This window comes from Martes martes, assembly GCF_963455335.1.
Source record: "Martes martes genome assembly, chromosome: 5".
NCBI classification, from domain to species: domain Eukaryota; kingdom Metazoa; phylum Chordata; class Mammalia; order Carnivora; family Mustelidae; genus Martes; species Martes martes.
The window spans coordinates 65,809,991-65,833,973 of record NC_137892.1 but is presented as its reverse complement, the minus strand read 5'-3'; the positions used below and the strand labels follow the sequence as shown (position 1 = coordinate 65,833,973).

General features: G+C 40.3%; 1 protein-coding gene across 1 annotated transcript in view; it reads right to left on the bottom strand.

Moving 5' to 3' along the window:
• Positions 1-13,867: 13,867 nt before the first annotated feature.
• Positions 13,868-23,983, bottom strand: part of ANKRD31 (ankyrin repeat domain 31) — a gene marked incomplete at both ends in the record, with an annotated part of 151,367 nt that continues 141,251 nt past the window's right edge. The window contains 4 exon segments of the mRNA XM_080804333.1: positions 13,868-14,013; positions 17,906-17,933; positions 17,937-17,977; positions 21,282-21,384. Of these exon segments, the coding sequence (XP_080660459.1) occupies positions 13,868-14,013; positions 17,906-17,933; positions 17,937-17,977; positions 21,282-21,384 (318 nt within the window).

Below are 23,983 nucleotides of genomic sequence, written 5' to 3'. Positions count from 1 at the left end.
ATCCAGGTTCGGTTTCCTCCCTGCAGGAAACACACAAGATCGCAGGTCGGGAGGGCCAAGAGACTTGCCCGGAGTCGCTCAGAGGGCGGTGACATAGCAAACTTACATCTGCGACTCCTTGCTTTTCCCCAAGGCTGTGCTCTGTGAGGCTCTGGCCCTGCAGGAATCGCCTGGCTCTCGTTGGCGAGCGGGGGACAGTGTCCCAGGCAGCTTGGAGAAATGTCTAGGAACAGCGTGGGAAGGTGGAGCTTTATGGCCAATAAATAGGGTACAAAGTCGTTTTTCAATCAGTGTCTACAAGCCAAATAGACACACTCTACGGCCTTCTCTTTACCCTAAAGCAGGGGTGAGGGCGGCAGCCTTGAGGGCGTAGGATCCAGTGCCAACCCTGCTCACTGAATAATTGAAAGCAAGCACAGACACACTTAACCAATTGGGCAGTATTGAAATATATCAATTTTGTGTTGTGGGCGTGATGCAGGCAGACTAGTCTGAGGACTCAGAGTGGGGGTCCTACAGATCAGCCAAGTCTACAGGCAAGATGGAGATCAAATGCTTGCCAGCAGGAAGCGAAAACAGAGTTTATTGAATAGCTGAGTACAGAGAAGAGCAGAGAGAGTGTGTCTGGGAGACTCCAAAAGGGGAATAAATCTAGCGGTTGTTTGGGTTTAGGGATTTCTATTGGAAAGGGGTGCAGGGTACCTGTTCCTTCAGTAATCCAGGATATGGTTCAGGGGAAGGTGAGTGACAGGTTATTAATAGGTGTTAATTTTATAAGTCATGGAAGGTACAGGCCGTCGATGCCAGCGTCTTCCCAGGTTTGTTCAAAGCTAAAGCGTTTGGGATCTGGGTAGATGTTACCAGGTGTTTGAGGGCCTAGTGCAAAACTCAGAATGATTAACTTTCTTGTTTCCCCCTTGGAGTGGGAACATACTTCTCAGGTTTATTCAGATGCAAAAAATAGAACATGAATAAATGGGACCTAGCAGGAAAACAGCAGAGATGGAACCCTTCTAAAAATGGAGTCTCTTCGGTTTTCCTGTTTCAGATACTTTACTAACTGTGCTGGCAATTGCCATACTTCCAGAAGTCTCCTGCAGCACTCCTGTTCATTTCAGGGCCAGAGGATCCTAGGCCCTGCCTTACAGAACAGGAGGGGCACAAGGTAAGTCAATCATGGCAAGTTTGTTTCTTCCTTCCTCTGTCCGTCTATGTTGACTAAGGGCATGCTATATGCCTGGCTGGTTGGTGGGGAGTCAGATAGGACCAGGTCCCGACACCCCATGAATCCCCACATGGGAGGACTGCGTAGGACGCCATATCCTTTACTCCCAGCATCCTGAGTCTGTCCACAGTAGTAGATACTTGGAGACTACTCTGCCTTTTAAAAAATTCTCTGTGCCAGGGGAGGGAGTATTTTCAAGCAGACATTTTCAAGTAAACGCCTGCTTTGCACTTAGCTCCTTTTCCCCAGTGGGACCTCCATTTCCTGCAAGAGTCTTTAAGGTCAAGTAACTCACCCTTCTGGTCTCCCTCATCTGCACAGGACGACGATGATGACGAGAAAAGCAAGTGAGGCTTCTATCATTCATCTTGGGTGCCATTCTAAGCAACTTATGTAGACTCCTTCGATCCTCACAGAGCTAGGAGGGAGGTGCCGTTTCTATTCTGCTTTTACACATGAGAAAGGAAGCAAGTGAAGTGTAGTAACTTTCCAGTAAGTGGAATAGCCAAAACTCAGACCCAGGGGGTCTGTCCCCAGTATCCAGGTTGTGAACAATGGAGGGAACCGAGCCCTCCATCCTGGAATTCAAGTGGTCCGCCAGCACACATCAGCCCCAGCTCACACTAGCTCACACCAGCTCACACCACACATGGGAGCTTCCAATGATCTCAAGCAAGTGGTGCTGTGAAATCCACACTCACATAATTCCACACTCACATAGGGTTGATCCTATTATTTTGAATATATCATATAAGCCGCTATCTCTTCATTCACTTGCTCCCCTGTCTCCAAATCCCAGATCCATCTTTTTGTCATAAAGCAAACTGTTTCGGAGCACCTGGGTGACTCGAAGGGTTAAGCCTCTGACTGCGGCTCAGGTCTCTGCCTACTTGTGATCTCTCTCTCTGTGTGTTTATTTATTTATAAATAAATAAAATCTTAAAAAAAAAAAAAAGCAAACTGTTTCTATGAGGGGACCTTGAAAATGCCTTTAACATCAAATGTGTAAACATTGTTTTGGATTGTTCTATATTCCGACCATACCAGTTCTTTCCCTGTCTTCTGCTTTCACTGCCTTCAGTGACTCCCTTCCCTTAAAGCAGTGCCCCAGGTCTTCCAAAAGCCAACTATCCAAGGCTGGATATGGTCTTTTGTACTCTGGCCTGAAGGCCTCTCCTACCCTTGACAGCATGCTCAGCATTCCTGGATTCATCTCCCAGGGCTGCGTAACAAATGACCACAAACTGGGTGACTTAAAACAGCAGAAATGTAGTCTTTCACAACTCTGGAGCTAGAAGCCTGAAATTAAGGGGTTGGCAGGGCCACACTCCCTCTAAAAGCTTGAGGGAAGAATCCTTCTCTGCCTCTTCCTCGATTCGGGTGGTTGCTGGCCCTCCCTGGCATTCCTTGGCCTGCATCACTCCAGCCTCTGCTTCCATCACTGCATTAGCCTTCTTTGTCTGGGTCTCCTCTGTGTGCAAATTTCTCTCCTCTTTAAGGATACCAGACATTGGATGTAGGGCTACCCTAATCCAGTATGACCTCATCCTAACTCCTTTGTATCTGCAAAGACTCTATTTCCAAATAAGGTCATGTTCACGGCTTCTGGGTGGACTTGAATTTTGGGGAGACACTATTCAACCAGTAGCATCCCTAAAAATTGTTATTAATGAAAATGCTTGAGCTAAGGATGCAAAGAGGTATAAATCACAGGCCCTCTCCTCAGAGTAAGACACTGTACCTACAGATATAGTCTCTATACCCAGAATGTAATTTACCAGCAAGACAGGAGATGTAAAGAGCCAACTGACTGGGGCCAAATGACAATCCCATGGGCCAAATGACAGCTGTGCCCAAGAATTCAGCCAAGGGGGCACAGTCACTGAGGACACCACTAAAGGGCTTTACTCCAAGCAGAGGGTAATCTAAGCATGTCCTTGAAGGAAAGCAAAGATGAATCAGGAAGGCTTATCAAAAGCACAGCCCTAAGGGCAGTATGTGTGCCAGGCAGAATCTTACTTCTGAAATTTCATTGCAGACATGAGAGACTAAACAGTTGTGAACACTTACTATATGGAATATAAGTGAATTACTTTGGCTATAATAATTGTATGTGGTAATGCCATAGCAATGAACATGCTTTATAGTGCTCTTTCCTTTCATTAATTTCATTTGTCTTTGTGACAATCCTGAGTGTCTGTAGAGAAAAGGACATCATATCTTACAACTAAGGATTCTGGGCCTCAATGGAGGGGCAAGTAACTTGCCCAAGTCAAACAGCGAATCAGTTGTAGTATTGGTATGAAACCCAATGGCCTCAATAGTCCTTGTTCAGGAATTTCCTTGCCCCAGTGAGCTTTCACCCTGGGTGAGAGCCTTCCAGTGCTGGTTGTGTTGTTCTTGGCCCAAGGAAAGCATTTGAAGAACATGGTAGTCCTGTAAGAAATGAAAAGCCTTCCTCAAAGCCGTGGGAATTCCACACTGGAATTGTGATAAACCTCCCCCAGACATCCGAATTGGTTTCCCTACAACTTCGGGGGATTTTTGACTGTATTAAAGAATCTCTTTGGGCCTTCAGAGACATAATAGGATACTGTGGCCTTCTGAAAACTCAGCTGATCATCTTACGAAAATAGGCGTTGAATGGAACTTGAAGGCACACAGAGACATGGGTGAGAAGTTGAGTACAGAAGACCATAAATTATATCACAAAGTAAGTTGGCAAAAACCGATAATCACAACTTAGTGTCTGATCTCATCAGTGCGGAGTCATGCACAGAGGACCAGATCTTGGCAGGTTTTAAGGGCTTTCTAATAAGAATCTGTAACTGTGGCTACAGCTGGAAGCAAGCAGAGAGTCTAGCCTTGGGCTGAGTATCTGATGATTGAATGTGTTTTCCTGGATTTTCCTTTACTCAGTAAGCAGGGAACTTACTGTATCCTCTGCGGGTTGTCTTCAAAGGTATATTTAAGGGTGAAATGCTTTTGAGTCTAGTGTGATTCACTGAGTTCTTGCTTGTGCAGAGTGTTATACTGGTTGCTATAGGAGAATACAAAAATATAGAAGACAGTCCCTGACCTTGAAGAAAAGCCCATCTAATTCAGAAGATTAAAAATGGTATTAAGTGGGGCTACAATAGAATTCTTAAGCAATTTCTTATCACTCGATTGACTGTTCCGCTCAAAACCAGGCTTTCGCTTGACACCCCTTTTAAAATAATGCCCTACAGTAACTTCCTATCACCTTCTAGCCCTTTATCTTTCTCCAGGGCCTTTATGACATTGGTCACTATCAGAAATTAGGTTGTTGCCTTGTTTACTCTGCTCCTAGACATAGTATCCATAAGCACATGGAATTGTCTTTTTTTTTTTTTTTTTTGCTGTATGACAACTAAAACAATGTTGGGCATATGTTAGGTGCTCATTAAATTTTTTTTTAAATACAATAAGTACATATTAATCAATGGAAAATGGCCCAAGACATCTTGAATTAATACAGTGTTTCTCACATTTGCCTGATAATGGACATTTTGATTCAGGAATCTTCGAGTGGGGCACAGGAATCTGTATTCTTTTTTTTTTTTTCTTAAGATTTTATTTATTTGACAGATAGAGATTACAAGTAGACAGAGAGGTAGGCAGAGAGAGAGAGAGAGAGAGATAGGAGGAAGCAGGCTCCCTGCTGAGCAGAGAGCCCAATGCGGGGCTCGATCCCAGGACCCTGGGATCATGACCTAAGCCGAAGGCAGAGGCTTTACCCGCTGAGCCACCCAAGCGCCCCAGGAATCTGTATTCTTAAGAAGCATCCCAACTAATTATTTTAAAGGGGTAGTTGGGGAAACATGGGATTAATGCAATGATTGGTGGTGGTTGGGAGAAAAAAGTGAAGTGACGAGATTAGTTTCCAAAGATCAGTGGCTGCTCACTGGAATTATCTGGGAGAGATGAAAAAAACCCTGCCAGCATAGACACTACTGCAGATCCATGAAATTAGAATCTTTGGGGGTGGGTCCTGGATTGGGGCCAGGTTTTAACATTCACCGGGTGATTCTAAAGCATTCCCAAGGCTGAAAAGCCCCTGGGATCTGTAGAAATATTTTGTAAGTACTCCAAGTATATTACTAGGTTGTGCCCCTGTTGCTTCCAGCTTCTTATGTCACGCAGCTGGAATCCTTGATCTCCTAGTCTAGAAGAAACATGCAGAAACTTACACAATAACTCCATTTGGGGACAACTATAGTAACTTCTTACTATTGTAAAAAAATGTTATCTAAAGCGACAACTGAATAAAATCTCATGTACTTCATGGCCAGAGCAGAAAACAATTATAGTATATGGAAGGTGAGAAATCCAAGGCCCCTTGGGCCTTGGTGATTAGAGTGAGTCATAGAGAGCAAAAATGTTGTGCTTTTAACAAAATGGTAGAATGCATAGGAGAATACTGAGTTTCTCTTGAATGCCTAGAGAAAGAAAGATGACAGGTGGCCCAGAAGAGGGAAGGGGGTGATGTAGACAGACTCTAGAGCAGTGGTTCTCAGTGTGACTGCATATTAAAGTCACATGGGGAGCTTAAGAAATTACTGATCCCCAGACCTGTTCTCAGATTCTGCAGTAATAAGTATAGGGGTGTAGTGTGTGTGTGTGTGTGTGTGTGTGTGTGTGTGTGTGTGTGGTGTGGCAAGATTGTTATTAGAGGTTTAGGGAGGGGAGCCAGGGCAAGTTACCCCTCATAACAACAACAGCTATCATTTATTGAGCAATCACTCTTTGCCAGCCACAGTGGCTGATGCCTGCTTTACAGACCCTACCTCATTTAATCCTCACAAACATCTGGGGAGGGAGGCACATTGCTAGCCCCATTTACAGAGATGGAGGGTAACAAGGTTCTGTAACCCTAGAGAGGGTCACAAGGTTCTGTAACTAGAGGGTGGTAGAGCCAGGATGGTGGCCCACCGCCTGCCCTCATGTCCACTCTCTTGTACTGCTTCAATCAAGACAGGCTCTGATGAGAAGGTCATCAAGGAGAAGCTCCCTAGGCAGAGGTCATGTCCAGTAATTAAGTTTTGTGCTGTGCTGTGCTGTGCTAGGACTCCTTCCCCTTTACCAGGCTTCATAGGAGAGCTGGGTGGATGGTGCTTTGGGGAAAGGACAACTGGGGTGAAAATAGTATGAGGCAGAGGGGTGTGGGAGGTGGTGAGAGCTCTAGTGGCTGAGAGCAATGTCCAAGGACCAAGCTGATCAGGAGGCTGACAGAGTGTCATAGAAATGCTGTAGAGTGGGGAACATAGGTCCCTTCTTGGGAAAATGTAGAGAAACAGGAGCAAAGGGACATAAAATGGGGTGGTTGTGGACTCTGCCCTTATGTTGACTGTGGGGCTCAAGTCATTCCACTTGGTTCTAAAGAAAAAGGACATCCACAATTTGAGAGAATTAGGGGCTCTCTGGGCTCACATGACTACACATAAAATAATTTGTGGCACAGAGCTGGGTTCTTCCAAATATGACTATCTACTCTTTTATTTATCCTAGAGATACACACACACACATTTTGGCAAAGATGTGTCAAAACTTTCTTAAACCTCTCCATATCCACACCAGCATTTTTTGTTTTTGAGCCATTTGTACACAGAGAAACAAAATTTTTGTTTTGCTCTGTGTAATCATCTCAGGACAGTTAATGTGTAGGCAAAGTGAACAGAGGAACAAATATGCTGTGTGTGGCTGCAGCTGTTGGGTGATTAGTGAGGCTCCCCCACCAGCTGGTAACCTGCCTCACCACTTCCGCTCCTCTGGCTTTGAAGGACATGACCCAGCTTCTTACCTCAGCCAAACTGTTGGACATCATGGAACGTTAAGGTGTCTTGTGAAAATCTAAAAACAGAAATGTTAACTGCTTTTACTTTTAGAAATACCATTATTTACATTACAGCTTCAAATGTTTTCATCTGCTGTTCCTACTTTAAAGCCCCTGCCAAAGTAGCCTAAATGAAAGAATATGAAGTTACAAATATGTCCAAGGAATTTAAGGTTGACCATGCAGCCTGTATTCAGGGCTTGAATTAAGATTGAGACAAGCTGATGTGACATGGCCTCAAATTCCGTTCCTCTTATTTAGGTGGTAGAAGAATTAGGGACAGGAGAACCTTATGATCGAGTTCAAGCGGAAGCTTACTATAGTTCTTGGCTTTAACCTGTTTAAGAGTGATATGTATCCAGTTTCCTTCTGTAAAATAGGCTTCAACATAAATGAGCTGAGGGGAAATAGGACAGGGAGTCCAAAGAAGCCCATGGAGGGTGCTGTTACCTCTCCACGTACTGAGAATCTGAAGGGACTTAAAGTCCAGGTTGTATGGGCACATGCATTCATTTAAAAACAACAGGATAGCTCCCCACAAAACTGAGTTTGGGCACTACCTCAGATGAATTTGCTTTACTCATTCTTTATACCTGGAATACCCTAGATTGAAAAAGAGAGAGCCCAAGAGCAGATACCCATGTATTCATATCACGACTCATCCAGTGAGACTTCTGCCTTCCATTTTCCACCTCTCTCTGTCTGGCCTGACACTACCTGTCATTCACCGAAGTGAGCAAACACTGACTCCCTCAGAGTGTGTGGGTGGAAGGAGTCAATAGGGTCATCATCACTCGGGATGATGTCAACACTCTTTTCATCATTTAACATATATATCCAGGCAGAAACTTTTGGTTGAGAAAGAGGAACTATATGATGCCTGATAGCATGAGTTCTGAAGCCAGACGACCAGGTTTGAATCCCGGCTTTAGCACTGGGTAGCTGTGTGACTTTGGGTCAAGTTACTTCACCCTGTACCTCCGTTCCCTCATTCGTAAAATGCAGATAAGATCTCCTCCCTCATAGGGTATGATGAGGATTTAAATGAGTTAATACTATAATAACGACTGGCATATATAAAGTGCTCAATAAATATTGCTCTCAGCCCCACCTCTCCCCTTCCACATTTATTTGTTTCTGTGGGGTTTTTTTGTTTGTTTGTTTTGTTTTTTACTGTCAGAGTGTGGAATCTGTACTGCTAGCTAAGTACTCCCCTGCTCGGGGGCATATACTTACTCCTCTAGGCCGGTCAGATTAACCCCTCTTCCCTGGCCAGTGACTGATTTACAAACGGGCAGATGGTACAGTTCTAGCCAATGAGACACAATGTCCAGGAGTTGGTGATGGTCTCCAGAAAAGATGTGCATTGGAAGAAAATATTTCTTTTCTTCTAATAATGCTGTTTCTGTATGTCCTCCTGCCGGTAACAGTGGAGCCATCTTGGCATCGTGAAGGGAGCAGGAAGCAAGATAGAAGCAACAGTTACAATGTTGAGTGGAAGAATGAACCAACTCTGAAGTTTCTACATCTGGACTTGTTATGAGAAGTAATGTTTTCCTTATTGCTTAAGCCATTTGGAGTAGGGTTTTCTGTTATTGTGCCTGAAACATCCTAACTGGTTGGTATTTCTTGAGCATCTAGTATGCTTGAGATGTTTTACAGGAAATAAAGTATAAAACTCTCAGCCTGATCTTGCTCAGTTTCCCAGCTACTTGGGGGAGAAAAGCTATGAAAACTAATAGTACCAATCTGTAAATATTAAGTGCTTGGATCGGGGTGATCTGAGACAGCAATACATGAGTTCCTATATGAGGAGAGGGCTTAAAGAATAAAGAACACATCGATGGGCAGGAGAGGGAATGTTCTAGATAGTATAAGCAAATGTATGGGAGAACTAGGGATTGTATTCACTTGCTTGAAGTGCCATAAAGGAATACCCCAAACTGGGTGGCTTAAACAATGGAAAGTTATTTCTCATAGTGCTGGAGCATTGAGATCCAAGATCAAGGAGTTGACAGTGTGGGTCTTATTCTGAGCTCTCCGTCCTTGGTGTGTAGATGGCTGCCTTCTCACCGTGTCCTCACACGATGTTTATTTGTGCATGTGCATCTCTGGTATTCCTTTGTGTGTCCAATTTCTTCATATAAGGACAATAGATTATATTGGGACTTAACTTACTGACCTAAAGTATTTTAACTTAACCACCTCTTTAAAGGACCTATTTCTAAATATAGTCACATTTTAAGGTCTCAGGGATTAGGACTTCAACATATGAATTTTGAGGGGCTACAATTTGGACTATAACAGGGATACTAAAGGATGACTTCCTCTTAAGAGTGAGTCAAAAGTTAGAGATGATTGGGAGATGAAGCTGAAAGGTTATGTTAGGGCCAGAGAATAGTGGGCCTTGAATGTTGGGCCTAGATTTTACTCTTGCAGCAGCAGGGAAGGAAAAGCGATCTTTAAGAATAATTTGGCACAGCGTGCCATAAGTTTTATAAAGTAAAGAACTGGGTTGAAATGGGGCAAAATTCCGGTTGCATATAGTCTAGGTACACATTGACAAATGACTGAACTCGGGGAGGTAAGTTGAAAGGAAACAAATGAAAGAGAAATTGAGGAGAAAAGGACACGATGTGTGGTTGGCCATTCTCAGCAATCAGGCCAGTGGAAGTCTGTGACATAATAATTCAACTCATAAACAGGAGTATTTTTTTATTTTTTATAAAGATTCTTTTAAATTTATTTGACAGATCACAAGTAGGCAGAGGCAGGCAGAGAGGAAGGGAAGCAGGCTCCCTGCTGAGCAGAGAGCCCGATGTGGGGCTCGATCATGACCTGAGCTGAAGGCAGAGGCTTTAACCCACTGAGCCACCCAGGTGCCCCAACAGAAGTATTTTTATCCTAATAAGGTTGTGAAGCCTGGGACATTGTGGTTCCACCTTTCTAACACTTAGGAATACCTGTCTGAAAGGGAATAGGCTTCCTTGTTGGGTATGGAGTATCCCAGGGGTGTTCAAGTTAATGTTATAGAAAGGATACAAGTATCACGTAGGAGATTGGATTATTAGCTATTGTTGGAGGTCCCTTATATGGCTTATGGACAGAAATTTGAGGGTTTCAACACAGAAAAGACAGAACATCTAGCAAACACCCAAAATGTTGTCTTCTTTCAGGGATGATATGGTGTGACATAGCTCTCTGGACTCCAGCCCTGGTTGGAGTAGACCCTTTTGTTGTTTAGTTTGGGCAACACCCAGCATGCCTCAAGGGCACTGGATATTTTGTTACTTACCAGTTAGTGAATACATTTTTTAATGGGCTTAGGAAATTTAAGAATTTGATCATTAACATGAAAACTCAGATCTTCAAGCTCTTGTACAGTATGTGACTTTTGTAAATTGTAATAACTAAGCAAAATACCTTTTTAAGTTATTCTTTAAAAACATTTTTCAAGTTTCAAAAGAAATATGTGTTTTCTTAAGTTGAAAGTACACTGCAGAAGTATCCTTCCACACTTCCCAGTTCAACTCCCTTAGAGGCAGACATGGCAAATCATTTTCTTGGTGGCATTCCAGACCTTTTATTCAACATACCTCTACCCCCACCCCACACACGTTCATATATACAAGTACACATTTCATGACTCATCAAGTATATATAGCATACATGATATAAATACATGCATATTTATATGACTATATATATTATACATACATTCAAAGGCACATTTTTTATTTAACACAATCAGGACTTTTACATTTTTTTTAAAGATTTATTTGAGAGAGAGAAAACATGAGCAGGGGCGAGAGGGAGAAGTGTGGGGCTCGATCCCAGGGTCCTGGGATCATGACCTGAGCTCAAGGCAGACACTTAACCAGCTGAGCCACTTTGGCACCCCAGTAAGGACTTGTATTAACCACTGTTTAACAATGTGCATTTTTTTCATTTATATACACAACTTCTCATGCTAGTACATATATTTGCAAATGAGTCATGTTTTAAATATCTCCTTAAGTAATAAAAGCCAAATAGACCACCTCATGTACATTATTCAAGAATTAGAAAAATAGGGGAGTCTAAGAAAACGACGGCATAATAAACTTGTCAGTTCTCAAATATTACAACTTGTAGGGGCATTCTAACCTAAACATTTTCAGTGGACTCTCACAAGAATAAAAAATGATCTGATGTCCTTACACTTTTAGTAATATGAAACCTTTCCGGGTGCTTTCTTTTCAGATAATTGAAACTTTTAATAGTAAGAACACACACATATAATCAACTTCAAAATTTGCCAAAGAGCACATGTAGTTAAAAGTCCCCCTTTCCTCTCAGCTGTCTAGCCCCATGATTTTTCTACCCGCAGGCAACTTTTTTTTTTTTAATGATTTTTTTTTAAAGATTTTATTCATTTATTTGACAGAGATCACGAGTAGGCAGAGAGGCAGTCAGAAAGAGGAGGAAGCAGGCTCCCTGCCGAGCAGATAGCCCAATGATGCCGAAGGCAGAGGCTTTAACACACTGAGCCACCCAGGCGCCCCCTGCAGGCAACTGTTAACCAGTTCCCTATATATTCCAAAGATACTTCAGATTCTGTATATTTAATATAAAAAAATACAAAAATGGGTATTTATCCTTTCTGATGGCTGAATAATATTCCATTGTATATATGGACCACATCTCCTTTATCCATTCGTCTGTTGAAGGGCATCTTGGCTCCTTCCACAGTTTGGCGATTGTGGCCATTGCTGCTATGAACATTGGGGTACAGATGGCCCTTCTTTTCACTACATTTGTATCTTTGGGGGTAAATACCCAGTACTGCAATTGCAGGGTCATAGGGTATCTCTATTTTTAATTTTGTGAGAAATCTCTACAGTTTTCCAAAGTGGCTGTACCAACTTGCATTCCCACCAACAGTGTAAGAGGGTTCCCCTTTCTCCACATCCTGTCCAACATTTGTTGCTTACTGTCTTGTTAATCTTTTCCATTCCAACTGGTGTAAGGTGGTATCTCAATGTGGTTTTGATTTGAATTTCCCTGATGGCTAATGATGATGAACATTTTTTCATGTGTCGGCTAGCCATTTGTATGTCTTCTTTGGAGAAGTGTCTGTTCATGTCTTCTGCCCATTTTTTGACTGGATTATCTGTTTTTTGGGTGTTGAGTTTGAGGAGTTCTTTATAGATCTTGGATATTAGCCCTTTGTCTGTAGTGTCACTTGCAAATATCTTCTCCCATTCTGTAGGTTGCCTCTTTGTTTTGTTGACTGCTTCCTTTGCTGTGCAGAAGCTTTTTATCTTGAAGTCCCAAAAGTTCATTTTTGCTTTTGTTTCCTTTGCCTTTGGAGATGTGTCTTGAAAGAAGTTGCTGTGGCCAGTGTCGAAGAGGTTACTGCCTATGTTCTCCTCTAGGATTTTAATGGATTCCTGTATCACGTTGAGGTCTTTCATCCATTGAGAGTTTATCTTTGTGTATGGTGTAAGCGAATGGTTGAGTTTCATTCTTTTGTATGTAGCTGTCCAATTTTCCCAGCACCATTTATTGAAGAGACAGTCTTTTTTCCACTGGATATTCCTTCCTGCTTTGTCGAAGATTAGCTGACCATAGAGTTGAGGGTCCATATCTGGGCTCTCTACTCTGTTCCATTGGTCTTTGTGTCTGTTTTTGTGGCAGGAGATTATGCTGAGTGAAGTAAGTGCAGCAAAGTCAATTATCATATGGTTTCACTTACTTGTGGAACATAAGGAATAACATGGAGGACATTAGGAGAAAGAAAGGAAAAGTGAATTGGGGAAATTGGAGAGGAAGATGAACCATGAGAGACTGGGGACTTTGAGAAACAAACTGAGGGTTTTAGGGGGGAGGGGAAGAGGGGATGGCTGAGCCTAGTGGTGAATATTAAGGAGGGCACATATTGCATGGAGCACTGGGTGTGGTATATAAAGTATCTTGGAACACTCAAAAAATAAAAATTAACAACAATATATCTCCCAAAGTCTAACACTTGTGAGAGTTACTTTTATCGCAGCTTAACTTCTCTACCCAAATGAGAAAGAAAGGATGGACTCAAGCCATGAAGTTAAACAGCTTCTCTGGGCGCCTGAGATGGTGACAAGTGGAAGAATAAGATGGCAACCAAAGGAGGAAAACACACCCTTAGGAAAATTTACCAATTTTCTTTTACAAAAATATCTTTCTTAAAAAAGAAAAAGAGAATCTTTATGATGATAATGTACCAAAAGTCAAAGGTGAAGTATCCTATTTAAAATAATCAGCCCCCAAATCAATATTTGATTCATTTTTGTTCTATGACTTATCACAGTTACAGTTTTATCTATGCTAAATTTTATGGAATTTAAAATAAACCTTTTTGATAATTTTACATTTTGGTTACTGGGACATCAAATTCTTATTTTAAATAGATTCACTTTATTTGGGCCTTTTATGGACCAATTATCACTCTTTTTTTATCCTTACTTCCCTTAAGGAATAACTTTTATACAAACGTAGAGGTGTTGATTGAAAGATTAGATTTACATTTATGTTCATAAAATCAAAGCCAGAGAATCAATATGGTTTAATTCAAAAATGCCTTTATTTCAATAGCAAAAAGGTATTAATCATACTACAATAGTTCAAGTTATATTTCTTCTTACAACAGTAAACACACATTTTAAGTAGCAACTCATGAAGGGTGTGTTAAAATAGGCCCTCCAGCCCATATAAAATATGAATGTGGGCTAATGAACAAATGTCTAATAAGTTATTATGAAAACAAGGCTTTAGAATGTTAGCTCTTCACATTCCACATAGAACTTCCAATGCTGATCCATTATATGGCATGGGAGAAATTCTTGATCGCTGATTAATAGTACTTCATTTATTTGTAGATAATGTGGAATGCTTTGCATTGATTCCCTGGAAGTTCCTGTTTAAAGAAGTGCCAACAAATTAAAAACTGTCTTTATAAAATAATATTTAAATTTACTTATTACAAATTCTAGACCCTAGTCAAGTCTATGAGCACACAGAGATTTTGGACCAGTCATAATTTACTCCATTTTCTTTTCTTTTCTTTTTTTAATAGACTTAATTTAAAAAAAAGATTTTATTTATTTGACAGAGCGAGAGATCACAAGTAGGCAGAGAGGCAGGCAGAGAGAGAGAGGGGGAAGCAGGCTCCCTGCTGAGCAAAGAGCCCCATGCAGGCCTTGATCCCAGGACCCTGAAATCATGACCTGAGCCGAAGGCAGAGGCTTAACCCACTGAGCCACCCAGGCACCCTAGACTTAATTTTTTTATTTGTCAGAGAGAGAACAAGCAGAACTTTGGTGTTAGAAGTGAATTTATATATCATCTTGGTCTTGGACCTGTTTTACAGATGATAAAACAGAGCCAGAGAGGTAAAATGGGTTGAATGAAAAGAATTCATAGGTTACTGATGTTTCAGAAGTGAAATATCAGTTAAAATAATGAACCTGATTATTTTTGCTTTTGACATATTAAGGGAAATTTTTTAAAAAACTAGAGGAAAAAGAAAAGTGAAAGCTAAAATTATTTTTAACCTAACTAGTTAGCCTGTCATTTTGAAGTGCTAATTTAGGCAACTAGATAACATGAATAGTTGCATGAGCCTATTCTTTTGCCTAGTGATGAATCTCGAAGTTCACTTCAAGGAGACTTATGCAGAATATCTAACATTTGGTTATATTATTTGAGAAGGATGGCTTTCTCCCTACTTCTTTCGTGAGCAGAATGGTTCTTTATCTGTACAGTGCTTGTTGGGGATGAGGAGCAGCAAGCAGAGCCACACTCACTTATATGGCTATTTTCCTAGTTGTACTGGGCTTGAGAAGTCACGTAACTTGCTTGAGATCACACAAGTTTGTGTGGCCTAGAAAACTGATTATCCATCTTCCAGCCTAATACCATTTTCAGTAAGAAATAATAATAATAGCAGCTTATATTTATTGAATGTTTGCTATATGTTAACCAGTAGCCAGTCATTTCACAGCAACTTCCCATCTAATCTTCACAACTGTTTTATTCTCGGTTTATTGGAAATTGAGGCACAGAAGAATTTGTACAACTACCTTCAGAAGCCTCAGTCATCCTTTTCTTGCCGTGGTATTTTAGACTACAAACAGCCTTTTCCCCAAGATAAGCCGATGCTGATTTACAGCTTTATCTTGGACATAGAAAATGGAATGAGATGGGACACCTGGGTGGCTCAGTCAGTTAAGTATCTGCCTTTGGCTCAGGTCACGATCTCAGGGTACTGGGATTGAGCCCCACATCAGGCTCCCCAGGAGCCTGCTTCTCCCTCTGCCACTCATGAATAAAAAAATCTTTAAAAAAATTTTTATATGTAAAGTGTTCATGTTTTTTCTGCCTTTGTTGCACAGACATGAACTCTGGAGTTTTACTAGTTAGAAGCTCCTCGATGGCTTAATGTATACACAGTGATCTGGCAGGAGGCCTGGCACATGGCAGGTGCTCAACAGAAAATTAGTTTTCTTCTCTTTTCTCCTCTATCAGTAGATGTATCGTCCATTTTATGAATTAGATCAAAGTTAATCATGATACTATGATGAAAAATAATTATGATTAAAGTAATGAGAAACAGGGAGCCTGGGTGGCTCAGTGGGCTAAGTATCTGCCTTCGGCTCAGGTCATGGTCTCAGGGTCCTGGGATCAAGCTCCGTATCAGGCTCTCTGCTCAGCAGGGAGCCTGCTTCCCCTCTCTCTCCGCCTGGCTCTCTGCCTACTTGTGATCTCTCTCTGTCAAATAAATAAATAAAATATTTTTAAAAAATTTTAAAAAAAAGGAATGAAAAACAACATGAATCGTAAACAGGAGCTGAAATAAACACCTTCTGCTCTGTTATCAGGCACCCATCTTCCTTATGTGTTTAAGTTTGAAGAAATTCTTAACCACATAAAACAGAAGCACCTGTGAGTATGTGCGCTCGATTACACATACTTCTACCAGCAATGACGCACAGTAACAGCACTGAAATGAAGAAAACTCTTCCTCTGAAGTTATTTACTTGCAACATATTATTGGTAGGTCAAGGACAGCTTTTATTAGAAACAAAAAAGAGTCTATTTTTTCTGAAAAAGCATGTTCTATTTTCAAATGAAGAAATAATGTTGGGTCCCCTCAAAAGAAACTGACATTAATTAATTATGCAGTAAATTAATGTGCAGTAAATGATGGCTTAGGAAAATAAAGATTTCAGGAGATAATTTTTTTTTCGTAGATGAATACATTTGGCATAATGTGCTTTGACTGTCCTAATACTATGGTGACAGGTGACATAGATATATATGAAACTGACTTTTCAGGTAAATAATTAAGTGTCATCTACCTTACCAGATTCTTTTTAAAGAACCGTGGAAAAGGTTGATATGTCTGTACACAGTGATCACAAATTATGTAGAAGTTTGGGGATGTTCATTTTTCCCCCTCCAGTTTATTCTGAAATATCAATGAAGATTCCCTCAAAAACACAGAAGAGAAACTACAGCCAGGTAGGCAGAGAGAAGAGAGGCTTGGGAGGAACTTGTGAAATTTCAAGGGAAAATGCACCATAGATTCACTCCATTTTACAGCTTCTAAGGACTTTAGGGAGAGGTACTTCAGGATTTCATCAACAGAATTTCATTTTTTAAAGGCTGGTATTTGTATGTTTAAAATCTTTAGTTAGAAATAATATATGCCTTCAAATGTATTAATATACCATATTCTAACACTCAAGAATCCACCAACACACTAATCTGGGTTACCAGTTTAACTAGTTTCTGTGCAGGACTAGGAATAAAGTTCTTCCATCATCTCTGATTCATTGAGGAAAGTCTTGAAAATGGCAAGATTAAAAACTTTGATCACTTATCTTCATGACTCAGGATTTTCTTGATACTAGAATTCCAAAATGGTCTGTAGAAATCAACTGGATATTGAGCTTGCTATTTGTCCCATGAAGTGTTGATACCATTTGATCAAAGTTTAGGAAATGGTTACGAAAGCTAAACAGATTAATGATTTCTCATAAAGAGGGGGAGATGGAAGTGCGGGGAGATAGAGGGATATAGCTGTTTTTAAAATAAATGGCTCAGAAAATGTGAAGGGCATCACTCTTATATCTCACAGTCAGAAGCAGAAAGTTCAAATAAAGGAGATAATATTAACTAACCAAAATCCCATTTACTATTTGTTGAATTCTTCACAACAAACTCCATTCATTATAGCCTGTGAGATCTAGGCATGTCTACTTATGAGGACAGTCAATCACATGTAAATCCAGTTTTAAAATAGCATTCCTTAGGATCATATTCATGCTTCCATCCATTCATTATTTATGCGATGAATAAACATTATTTAATAAACTTTTACTGGGAAGCTACTTTGCCAGTCTTTGGGGGAATATAATAGGGAGCAAGAGTTTAGAAAAGTCACTCTAAACTCAAAGACCTTCTCTGTCAGGCGGTGAACATTAGGTAACCAGCAATTATTTATAATATAAAGTGATATGCATAAGATTTGCCTATTTAGACAACAGTATGTAAGAACTATCTATATAGTTCTTACAAAGAACAAACTGATGTTTACCAGAGAGGAGAGGGGTAGGGGATGGGTTAAATAGGTGATGGGGATGAAGGAGTACACTTGTTATGATGAACACAGAGTGATGTACAGAAATGATCAATCACTGAATTCGATACCTGAAACTAGTATTACACTGTATGTTAACTAACTGGAATTTTAAAACTTTTTAAAAAAGTAAATGAAATTGAAGAGTTGCTCTCTCTCTTTTTACCATGTCCAAATTTCATTTTTTCCAATACCTATTTGCTTGGTTCCTGTACTGGGTCATCTAAACAAGGCACATCTGAAAATGAAGGGGAGTGCTACTAATAATTTGGCTGGATTGAGGACTGCGGTGGTTTAGCTGGGAAGCATCGTTACTCTAGCTTTGGAAAATGTAAATAGCTCTTCCTAATTCCTGTATTCCCAAAAAACACTATTTTGGAGTGTGATCATTAAAAAGTGTAAGAGAGGGGTGCCTGTGTGGCTCAGTCGGTTAAGCATCTGCCTTTGGCTCCAGTCATGATCTCAGTCAGGGTCCTGGGATTGAGCCCCATATCAGGGTCCTTGCTCAGCAGGAAGCCTGCTTCTCCCTCTCCCTCTGCCTTCTCCTTGCCCCTCCCCCGGCTTGTACTGTCTCTCTCTCTGTCACGTAGATAAATAAAATCTTAAAAAAGTATAAAAGAACAGATTATGTTCATGATCTGAAGTGGGCTGATGAAATCCATATGGCCTTGTTTATCCTTAAAGGATAAAACTCTGTGCACTCTAGAGTGTCAGTTCCATGATTTCCATGACCACGTTTTGATAAGCAAAAGAGGGAAAAAGATTCTCTCTTGGATAGTTTGCTTGTTAAAGAGTTTACATTTTTCTAACTTGCCAGGTCTTTGGATTTCTGTCAGGTACTACAAAACCACATACAAAAGAATCTTAAATCAAATAGGTTCAAGTAAAACTCCAACAGCAGCCTACAGAATGCCAGCAGGTAGAGGGCCCCTGAGTGACTCAGTAGGTTAAGCATCCAGCTCTTGGTTTCGATTCAGGTCATGATCTCAGGGTCCTGGGATGGATCTCTGTGCTCAGCGGGAATTCTGCCTGAGATTCTCTCCCTCCCCCCCTCTCCCTGCTCATGCTCCCTCTCTAATAAAATAAATAAATAAAATCTTAAAAAAAGAAAGAAAAAGAGAAAAGTAATGCCAATAGAGACCCGCAGATTCTTAGGCCCACATTAAGGCAACAAGAAACTGGCTGGCCTATGGGTCCTCCATAGAGTTCATTAACATTTTCTGATATAGCTAAAGGAAAGAAAATACAGTATTTCTGGAAAGAAATTAGTAACAAGAGACTTGTTTATATTGCAGGAAACAGAAGCAGCCATTCAGAACCCATTTTTTTATTTCATGCTCACTTAGCAGGGGCACTGTGAGCCCTCTTGAGGAAGGAGAAGCATGGCTAGGGTTGAAAATGCCTGCTCAGAACTAGAAAATCTGAGGAGATAACCTTTATGATACAAGGAAGATCCTGTATTTCTGTTCTGACTCTTGGGGTTAGAAACTAGGAGGATGAAGGTTTTGCTTGGCTTTCTTGTATGTGTGTGTGTGTAATAGAGAGACAGAGAGAGAGAGCCAGAGGTTGAGGGAGGGAGGCAGGCAATGCATGCAAGCATGAGAGTGGGTGTGGTGTGGGATCGAGCTGAAGGGCTGAATATAAGAGTTTTCAAATTATTATCTGCGTAAGAAATCAGATACTACTTACTAGTCACTCAAAGTCTATAGTCATGCTGCATAAGAATCATTTTAAAAAGTTCAGGTTCCTGGGCCCCAAGCCAAGTTTTGATTAGGTAGAGCTGCAGTGAGAGTTAGGAACCAAAGACCAGAAATTACTACAAGAACTCTGTCCAATTTAAACCCTTTAACTTCTTCATAATTTCTGTTTTACCTGACTGGTTTTCCCAAAGTGATGAAAAGCACTTTCGAGGCTATCTTCAGACTACTGGGAAAAATGCATCCTATTCTGGAGCCAGTTTTTGAGAACAAAGAAGGACCCTAAGAGGTTACAGTGGATCAGGTATAAAGTTAGGGAAATAGTGAATTATTAAGGTTTGTTAGGAAGGAATGGCCTTGGGGAGCCCCTGGTTAGGGGCTTAGTGATAGTAATCCCTGTTTGGTTCTTGAACTCTGGTTACCACAGAACTATCGTCTCCTGTATTGTATCTTCTTTCTGACTATACTGTCCCCAGCTGGTCTGAGGCAGGGACACTAGCGGAAAAAGGGGGTGCTGCAGCAGAGAAGGGTAACACAACCTTAGTTATGTCTGTTTTACAGAAATGTGTGCTGCCTCTCTCCAGATCGTTTCAAAATCTTCTGCTAATTGGTGAAGACTACATTCTCTTCAGTTTTCTCAGGTTAAAGTCTATTCCATCAGATAAAGCACATTAGTTTACACTAATAAGCAGATTTATTTTAGTACTTGCTTTTAGAAAACTCACCAAATCATGCCTGCAGGAGGGAAAAAATGCCATTTTTCCTTTCTGTATGATACTTTAAAAAATCTACCCAAAGTAAGTATAGCATAGGTTCAGAGAAAGGAACTGTGAGGGAAGGTGTCATTTAAAAAATTCTACAATCAACTGTGGTTAAAATGCAGTGTTGTAAACAAACAGAAAATGCCAAGTGTTGGTGAGGACATGGGGAAATTGGAGCCCTTGTATATTGCTGATTTGATGTAAAATGATTCAGTTGCTGTGGAAAACATTTTGGATGTTCCTCAAAAAGTTCAGCATATAATACTATATGATATAGCAACTCCACTCCTACATATCTATCCAAAAGAACTAAAAATAGGTACAAATACACATATATGTGTGCTCACGGCAGCACTATGCCCAACAGCCAAAAAGTAGAAACTGAACATCCATCCAGGCAGGACCCTTGAAAGCATTATGCTAAGTGAAAGATGCCAGACACAGGAAGTTATATGATACACTCAGAACAGGCAAATTCATAAAGACAGAAAGTAGACTGGGAGGCATACAGAAAGGGGGATTGTTGAATGCATGTGGAGTTTCTATTTGGGTAATGGAAGTTGTTTTAGAACTACTCAAAGGTGGTGGTTGCACAACATTGTGAATGTACTAAATATTATGTTAAGCAAAACAAGTCAGTGAGAAAAGATTTCACTCATATGTGGAATTTTGGAAACAAAACGATGAACATTCAGGAGGAGGAGAAAGAGTGAGAGAAACAAATCATGTGAGACTCTTAACTCTAGAGAACAAACTGATGGTTGTTGGAGGGAAGTGGGTGGCGGATGCACTAGCCAGATGGGTGATGGGCATTAAGGAGGGCACAAGTTACAAGTTATGATGAGCACTGGGTGTTGTACACAAGTGATGAACCACTGAACTCTGTCCCTGAACCATACTGAACTCTATGTCAACTAACTAGAATTTAAATAACAACAACAACAAAATGCTATTGAATTATTCACATTAAAACAGTTATTTTCATGTTATATGAATGAAAAAAAAATACAAAAAAAGCAGTGCTGTCTCCATACCTTTGGGTGCCTTTCTCATGACTAAGAAATGGCTGTAGGTCTGCACATACCTGGAAGACAAGGTTGATGTTGTTGAGGCACCACGACTGGCTCTGCAGGTATGGGCACTTCCTCAGAAACATACTTTAAAAGCTCCTTCCCCAGATATGTCACCTGCACGTAATTAAACACAGAATTTTAAAACTCTACATTTCAAAAGAAGCAAATACATCTGTCTCTTACAAGTTTTACCTTCAGTCAAATCTGGCCTGCCACCTTTTCTTTTTTTTAAAATTTTATTAGAACCAAAGATACCCATTCATTTACTTAATATCAACGGATGCTTTTGTGCTATAACACGACTGAATATTCACAACAGACCATAAGCCCATGAAGACTGAGATTTTATTATTTGGCCCTTTAGTAAAAATATTTGTTGACCCCTGTTTATCATTAATTCTCTCATCCATTCACTTGTTAAACAACCATTAATCCAGCATCACTACTTTATAACATTAAAAAATTAATGTTGTACTAATAAAATTAAGCCATAAAATAGTACTTTTCAAGAACTCAGACACTTAACTGATTAATAATATTTCAGGCCTGTGCATTCAAATTTTTTGGCTTTTTCTGGTTGGTTTGTGAACTTATTGGCTATTGTTTATCACCCCAAATATCAGATCTTAGGAATACCCACACACAAACACGCTGGCTGAGGCTGACTGGCAAACACTTGCCCTCTGGTTGCCGTCTTTGGGTTCTCCACTCCTAGTTCTAGGGCAGTCTGATAATATACCCAGAAGCTAGGTTCACTGTAGTTAAACTGTCCAGTGTCCACTTAAACATCCCTTCCTCCTGAAGGCTTTCTTAGAACTTCCAAACTCCAATAATCAGTCCCTTCCTCTAGGCCCCCATCACTTCTATGCTCATATTTGTCAAGGCACTTATCCTACTAAAGTGAAATTATGTGTTAATATGTCTGTTTCCATTAACATAAGCTCCTTGAAGACAAGGTCTGTGTCATAATTATTTTTATACTCTTGGCACTTCACATAGTGCCTGACAATTGCAGGGAGAAAACCCTCTGAAATTCCAGTTCTTAAGCAAGAATCTTAAATTGTTTAACCTCAATTTGTACATTTCTAAAACAAGTACCTCCAGCTTATTAGGTTGTTGTGAGGATGAGAACAAATAATATATGAAAAGCATTTGGCATACTGTCTAGCACATTCTGAGTGCTCAATAATTGCCCGTTATTTACCAGAATGGGGGCAGACAGAAGAAAAAGGGATCTGGAAGGTTTAGACCCCTTCTGGGCTCAATCCCATAACTAAAGGAACTTTGTAATGGAAATGGAACCTCTCAGTCTACCCAGTGTGCTAACCCATCACCATTTGCCGTGGAAGGAGAGATGAGGCCTCTGAATGCCACTGGCCAGCTCTCCAAACAACTAACAATTAGAAACAATGGGTTTTGTTCATGTTGTGCCCTGACAATAACCAAAACACCTTCTATACCCATCAATGTGTAGGTTCAGTATGTTCTCACCAACATTTCAGATTTAAAGTGTATTTTTATCCATTAATACTAGGTAATATAAAGTAGTAAAACTGTACCTTAGTAGCCTTAGAGGTCATGAGTCCGTACACATCTTAAACACACCACTGGGGTAATTGAGACATCAAAAGAACACAGCTTTAAGAAAAATCTACTGAGTTAAGTACCTAGTTCCCACAAGGTGGGAGTGATTTATTCAACAAGGATAATAATATATACATCTTAAAATGAACAGGCACTAGTTCACTCCTGGAAACTGTCCATTTCATAGTAGTGTCTGTGCTCTAGTTGGCTAAAGCATAAGAGCAAACAGTCATCACATTTGCATATAACTGAAACTTTGAATCCTCAACTAAATCTTGAATGAAAATCTAGCTCATATGCCTGCTCTCAGAGGCATGTAGGAAGAGCTGTAGGCGAGGTTCTCAGGGTCTTAGACTGCATAGCTGCCAGCAATCTTGACAACTTCACCACTCAAAATCCATTTTGGGATGGGTGATGGGATGCCACCTTCCCCCAGATGAGAACAGTAATAAAGCTGGAATTAGGGCAAGGTATATTCTGTAAGGATATCTGTAGGTTGTTGTGTTCTTACTTTTCTAAAAGGTGGAACTGCAGGAAGAGCTTCATCCTAAGGCCACTAATTCTCTCCCGGAAGCTCTTAGGCAGAAAGTCTATTATCCTCAGAAATCAGTTTATGCTGACTCCCTAATACCATACTTAGGGAAGAAATGGCATGAATGCATGTGTGTGTGCACACGTGTGTGTGTGTGTATGAGTATGTGTCTGAGTTTGGGGCGGAAGGATGATTCAGTTAGCCACTATCCTGGAAATGCAGTTAATTAGCCAAGTGAAATTATTAATTAACTTTATTTGGTAAGGTCTCTGAAGAAATAAAGTTTAATCTCAATTGTCGTTAATTGCAGTAACAAATGTTTCTCTATATCTTACATTCTAACATGCATCAAGAAAAAATGTAAAATACAACCCGCCTTTAAAAATTAAAGAGGTGTCCAAGAATTTTTTCCCTGCTAGAGCTCCATTTGAAAATTTGAAAATATCAGTGCATTTTATCTATGTCTTCAGGAAAACTATTTGTTGGTACTAATGGGAATCTGTTCATGGATGACCAAATGACTGTTTTAATTCCATTTCAAGTTTTATGAAGCAAATTCTTTTTTTTTTTTTTTTTAAGATTTTATTTATTTATTTG